Genomic DNA, 7232 nt, shown 5'->3' with positions numbered 1-7232 from the left:
CACGTTGCGGCCGCTCGCCTCCTGCAGCGTTATCGTCACCGGGATGGACCCGCCCTCGCGGGACATGTCCGGCTCAGTCTAAACAACATAATTCTAATAACTTTAAACTGTCGTGGTTTTAACAAATACAATGATCGTAAGACACGGGTTTCTCACCACGATTAGATTGTTTCATCTCCCGATATTTGGCACAGTTGCATGCGTCATGTTCAGGGGCTGAGTCAACATGGCGTCAATCCAATCGTGGTAAGAAACCCGTATCTTATGAAAAATTATAAATATAATTCTGTGCTTATAAATCTAACATTTTACAATGTAAAGCCCACTTTAACTTTTTGTCTTTGGTTCTGTGCAATACCACCTTCACACAGACAGGCGTCATATGGGAATAATTCCGCGTAGAGTCTGATAAGTGTGGTGCTGGTAGCCAACTCCTTTTCTCTTACCATCGTTCTCTTATATAAAAAGCATGGAAAGAGAAAGCTGATTTAACGGTGGAGGAAACGCTTAGGAAAGGGAAATATCCTCTCTAAATGCATCTCCTCCGTTGATAAAGGATATGAAACTTCTGCAATTGCGGATTCTATGGGAAGCAATCGCCTCGCCTTTTCGGCGGATTTAGATGGACCCTTTCTTGTTTGCCTTATATTTCAACAAAGAAATTCAAATATATAGAGTAGACAGTTGACTTCACTTGAAACATTTTTAATTGTATCATCACTTATAATTATTATGGCAGTTATAATTATTACAATTAACATTGAATTATCGTTGAAAATTATTCAAACGTCAATACAAGGACAATCTAATCACCTACTTATTATATACTCCGAGCACTTCGGTGGGGACGTATAGTGAGCTGGTGATGGTGGTGATGGTGATGTGCGCCTACCTGGTAGATGAGCTTGGTGGCGCGCGCGGCGGCCTGGTAGTGCGGGTGGTCGGGGTTCTCCGTCCAGGCGCGGCCGCTCTGCGCGCTGATGCGCATCTTGTTCGGCGAGCCGCGCTCCGCCCACTGGCACATTATTTATTTATTACTAGCTTTCGCTCGCGACTACATCCGCGAGAAATTAAAAAAAAAAACAAAAGTGAATAGCCTATGTGCTCTTCCAGACTATCCTCTATATCTATACCAAAATTCATTGAAATCCGTTCAACTGTTTAGGCTACAAACTCTAACAAAAATCCATCTAAACTTTCGCATTTATGATATTAGTATGACTTATTTATTGAATACTGTTACACCTTACATGTTTACTTGTATTTACGTCAAAGACTCACAAATAGTAGCTTTTACAATGTAATCAATATATAAGTTACAACAAGTAACAAATATATTAGAGAACAAAACAAAAATGTTTCTGTTTGTATTTTGTATCAATAATTTTTTTTGTCTATAATACACTTATGTACTTATTTTGTGTTCTGTAATTGTTATAGGAATATCAAAACTTGTAATACATAATTTTATGTTTTTGTAAATTAACAAGTAATAACTAATAACTATTCACATATGGCCACTAAATCATATAACTTCAACCTCTTGACATTAAGAAACTAATATAAATACTAAAGTTATAACGCAATATATAAAACTAGCTTTCGCCCGCGACTCCGTCTGCGTGGAATTTAAAAAAGTTAGTAGCCTATGTGCTTTTCCAGGCTATGCTCTACATCTAAACCAAATTTCATTGTAATCCATTTAGCATTTTAGGCTATAAAGTCCATCCATCCATCCATCTTAACTTTCACATTTCCTATTATTATGATTACCTTTTTGTTGACATAATCAAAGACCAGTTTCTCGACTTCCTCTGGTTCTTGGTTGGGGACGATGCGTATGGAGAACTTGCCAATCACCTTTCCAGGGATCACTGTCTTCGCGCCAGGCTGGAATGCAGCGCCTGGGGAAATTATATAACAACAATTTAAAAAAATTAAAGAAATAGACAAAATCTATTATCTATAGTTCTATACACATAGTAAACACACACTACTTATTTATATAGAATGTCAGCAACCACAATACATTTTTGAATAAACCATATTTTAAATAAAATTACCTACACTTCGACGAGCTTTAGGCTGTATATTTTTACGCTGTTAAACTTAGGGAGTAAATAATTTGGAAAATACCGTCAGGCGGGAAAGGGGCAAAAACTACAAGATAACATCAAGGAAGTAAAGTTGCCATGGTAACGTTAATTATTATCCAATGTCAAAGGTTTTCATAGTCATTTGTGCATTAAACAATAAAATAAAGTTGTTATAATTTCATGAATTAAGACGCACGGGAACTATTCAATATTAATCTACATTTTATCGGATATATAATTAATTAAACAGAGTACTTAAGTACTAAAGTCAACTCTGATTTAAATCACTGTCTTTTGAGAAAATAAACTAAATGAAATATTAGACATACCTTCAATTCCGTGTAACGAGAGACTGGGATATCTCCAGCGATGCATCAGTACTTGCTCTTTGACCCCATTGTGTAGCAATTTGTGGGCGTTTATTGTGCGCCTATAAATGTATACACAGCTCAAAAAATATGACCTTTATTCAATTAATAATGAACAAATTTTTATTGTTGAAGACAAGTGTCTGTTAGTTGGGAGTTTCTACAAAGTAATCACTGTTGAAATCCGTTACAAACCATCTAATTGACATGAATTAATTAGGTCTTATAACCAAAAGTATTCATAAATAATATTATACAAGTAAATATGGGATTCAACTGGGATATTACTTTGGTAACCTTAACCAATATGTTTTCTAACCTATATTCTAACAGGTCCCTACTATTTTTTTTTTGTATAGTTTGGCTACCAATATCCTGTGCGGGTGTAGTCTATTGTGTTAAATATCAAACCTATTTTTTATTATCATAGCAGTCAATAACTCTGTCTAATCTTGTAAGTTAAAAGGTGTGAAGTTTTCCACAGCGCATAGAAACCTTTATCAATGTGAATTGGTACTTCTATTAGCAAATAGCAATGTAGTTAATAAAAGCAACATATGACTGCTACATATTGCAAACTTGATAATACATTACTGATAAATAAAATTACATGAAACATTGTCTTGTTTATACCTATCGTTATAAGTAAACTAGCTTTTGCCCGCGACTCGGTCCGCGTGGTATGGTGGTGGTAAAAAAAACAAAAGTGCATATTTGCTTTTCCAGACTGTCCTCTGTGTGTGCCAAATTTCAAGATCCATTCAGCCTTTTAGAATACAAACTCTAACAAACATCAATCCATCCATCTAAACTTTTGCATTTACAATATTACTAAGATTAAAAAAAGAGTTAAATGCGATTTTTTAAGTTTTGCTAATAATTTGCTATAAAATAGTAAAAAAGTGTAAATATTCAGTTGTTATGTCAGATAAAATTAAGTACTTGTAATTAAATGATTGCTAAATGTTAACAGATATTGTTATCTTCATGATGGATTTAGAGAGTGATAATATTTATTTGTATAAATGCCCTATCTGAATTTATGAGAACAAAATATCTTCTGATAATACCATACATGTACAAAGAAAAATGTTTTGTTTCAATAATTTCAGTCAGAAATCAAAATAAATAAATAGTAAAGTGGGTCTAATTTAAGACAATTGAATTTATAGCAATAATAGTAAAACAATATTTATATCAATATTGAGTATGCCATTATTAACTATAACAATAGCTTACCTTGAAAAAACTTTGATTATCAGTGAAAAAAAAAACAATTAGGTAGTATTGTATTTCAGTATTGAATAACTCAACCTATTTGACAAAGTTACTTTTATAAGATATACTATATAAAAAAAGATAAAAAAAAACAAAAACGAGTAGCCTGTGTGTTCTTCCAGACTATCCTCTACACCTATACCAAATTTCAACGAAAACCGTTTAGCCATTTAGGCTACAAACTCTAACAAACATCCATCCATCTAAACTTTTGCATTTATAATATTAGTATGAAGTATGAAGTATGATTAATAGATGTAAGTGTTTTCTACAGAAATTTCACTCAAGTTATTAATGTTAAAAGATCTATATTTTAATTACCTGTATGCTTCAGGATCAAAATCAATGCTGGAGTAAAGATTTTTCTCATTCTCTGTCATCGGAGCCACAGACTTGTAAATATCAGTTATAAGAATCTTGCCGTCTTTATCAACTAATTCATTCATAAGATATATTAGATCAGTCATTGCTAAAAACAATAATTTGTTAGTAAATACAAAAAATTATTTAAAACAAACATATTTAAGTTGTATCCCATAATCGTTACTATATTTTTTTATTACCTTCATGCACTGTTCCTCCATACACACCGCTGTGAAGATCGTTCTTAGCGCATTCAACCTCCAGGAAGTAGTAGCTGATTCCTCTCAGTCCGTATGTAATGCAAGGCTTAGTGGTTCCTAGCCAATAGTTATCGGAGATGCATACATAATCAACATCATCAAAGAAACCTTCTGGTTTCAACTTGCTCATAAGTAATTCATCTAAACCTTCAGAGCCAGACTCTTCCATGCATTCGAAAACGAATTTCAAATTTACGGGTAGCTACAAAAAAAAGATTAAAATATCAACATTAGTGCACAGATAAATCATACTAATATTATAAATACGAAAGTTTAGATGGATGTTTGTTAGAGATTGTAGCCTAAATTGCTGAACCGATTTCAATGAAATTTGGCACAGATGCAGATGATAGTCCTGAAGAATTTTGTTTTTTTTTTTTAATTCCATGCGGACAAAGTCACAAGCAAAAGTTAGTACATTAATAAACATTTTAATACATAAGCAATTTTATAGTCAGTTATTACCTATACAAGTGGTTTGCCTAGTTAGAACACCTTGGTCTTAATCCTTATATTACCATATTTACCAACAAGTAACATCTATTTATTACATAACATATTAAGTTTGAATATGTCATGGAAGGATACTGTTTTAGTGTGTCTACTCTAATTTTTTTCTGTTTAGATTAATTTAGTAACATGATAACACAGACATATTCAAAATTATTGAAATACAATTTTATAATAATACTTAAGTAGTTGTAAAACATTATTTGGACTGTGTTCTGTCTAGTTAATGACTCGCTTATTTGGTCTGAACATAATGTAATCAATTACTAATTTCAAACAAAAATTTCCTCCTTACTTACCTCTTCTCCAATCCCTTTATAAGCGTTAATAGCATGAAGCCAACCAAGTACAGGACCTTTATCATCAGTTGAACCACGTCCAAATAATTTTCCATCACGCTCCTGCAGCTCAAATGGCTCCGAATCCCATCCATCAGACTTCAAAGCTGGTTGCACATCCAAGTGTCCATAAACGCAAATAGTATTCTTCTTCGGGTCCTAAAATAGACAGTTTATTCTTATTTGACAAAAATAATCAGGTAGAAGTCTACTCATTAATAAAAACTAATAAGAAAATGCAAAACAATTATAAATATATTGCTACTAACGTGTTACGCGGCAAAGTTCTTATAGGAGCATTTGATTATGAAAAATACTTACATTTCCTAATGTACCGACTAATACTGGTGGTAATGCTACTTCTGTGCCATCTATTTTTTGGAAACCTACATCCCGAAGCTCAGTAGTCGCACCGACTTCTTTTAACTTGTCTTGCATCCAATGAACCATACGTACACAATCATTTCGGTACTTTACATCACAAGATACTGAAGGAATTGCAACTGCATCTTTAAGAAGTTGCTTGTAAGATTCGGTATTCTGATCGACAAACGTGAAAATTTGCGGCAATGTTTTATTTGCCATAATTTTAGGAACTTGCTTAACTGTAGTTGAATAAAATAAAGTAAAATCGACCGGCCGAGATGTACAAGCGATCAACGTGCGACTACTTTTCAGCAAACTGACTCGACAAACTGAATTAATCAACATTTTTGCACGTTCTTTGTGGTCGTAGCAGCCAGTGATGTTCTTTATCGATTATTTAAATCGATTTAATATGTAAAGAAATTAAACTCTAACCTTATAATAGATTATTATGCAATATTTTTCGTTCGTTCTGTAACATTTTATTTTGCACACGAAACAATTACGAGAACACGAATACACGAAAATTTATATTGTCAATGAGAAAATGTTAACAGTCATCTAAACAAGTGATTGTTTCTGGAACATAGTAAAAAACCATTTATTTCGATTTACGCTTCCTAAAAATCGATTTTCATCCGACTTCAAATCGATAACAAGTAACGAACGAAGGACATCACTATTTGAACTGTCAAAAAACAGATAAGTTTTGACAGGAGTAGTGGGGAGGTAAGTAGGAGATTGGGAAAATTTGAAATGTCGTTCAATTTAATAATAGGGGCCCGTATTAAAACAACATAATTAAAGCGGTATTAATTTTATTGAAAGTTAGTGTTTTGTTTTTGGTTGTGAACAAAATTAGTGATTATCATCCTCTATAAATTAGAAACATTTCAGTTATTTTTATTTCTATAACTTCCTAACGAAAGTTTTTAAGTGAACATCAATAATTTATTTCATTAATTTAAATAAAGCAAAAACATGCCAAGCCAGTAGCCAAAGCATTTATTTAAATAATTTACACCATAGTTACGATAAGTTAAACGAAAAATGTCATATATACAAAATATTTAGTACTTAAATCTATTTGCTTCTTATGCCGACGATCTTAACAGTTTACAGTACGCAGTATTCTGAAACAAGATAATTACATAAGTATTTTTTTTATATTCACATGTCAAATCTGAGACTCCCATAAAAACCCATTAAATAAGTGTAGAAGTTTTTTCATATTTGTCTTAGTGTCATTTACATTATGCCACTACAGTAGGACACTTGCAGTTAATGTTGTCATAGTATTTGTGTACCAATCTTCATTTACAAGTATTGACATAATGTGAACCAAGCATTTGGTTGATATGAAATTATACAGTTACAAGTGTAAGGGTTTTTATAAGAAAAAATGATTCATAAATTTTGTACATAACAAAAATCTATATTTACGCTTTACTTTTACCGACTTCCCAATAGAAAGAGATTATGCATCGTCTGTACTTTGAATGTGTGTCATATTTGTATTGGTGCAAAAAGTAGTGTAAACCGGATGAACTCACCCCGAAGCGGCGTCATTGGGGATATTGTCTGTGTGTTTGAAGAGCGTGTCCGCGTGCTTGGCGAGCCAGTAGGTGAGGAGCGCGGCGACGAGCGTGGCGG

The 7232-nt window shown here is 33.0% G+C and overlaps 1 protein-coding gene across 1 annotated transcript; it reads right to left on the bottom strand.

Moving 5' to 3' along the window:
• LOC106108116 (cytosolic non-specific dipeptidase) lies at window positions 1–5927 on the bottom strand (the record flags this gene model as incomplete). The annotated part of the gene is made up of 8 exons (XM_013289203.1): window positions 5535–5927; window positions 5175–5372; window positions 4306–4567; window positions 4064–4211; window positions 2426–2526; window positions 1774–1904; window positions 893–1015; window positions 1–78 (listed from the first exon to the last, which is right to left on the bottom strand). Coding segments are annotated over exons 1-8 (1431 nt in total), but the record flags the coding sequence as incomplete, so codon positions are not given.
• Between the last annotated feature and the right edge of the window lie 1305 nt (window positions 5928–7232).

Source organism: Papilio polytes, unplaced genomic scaffold (genome assembly GCF_000836215.1).
Source record: "Papilio polytes unplaced genomic scaffold, Ppol_1.0 DF821845.1, whole genome shotgun sequence".
Taxonomy (NCBI): domain Eukaryota; kingdom Metazoa; phylum Arthropoda; class Insecta; order Lepidoptera; family Papilionidae; genus Papilio; species Papilio polytes.
The sequence above is the reverse complement of the archived record's forward strand: the minus strand, read 5'-3'. Positions and strand labels throughout refer to the sequence as shown.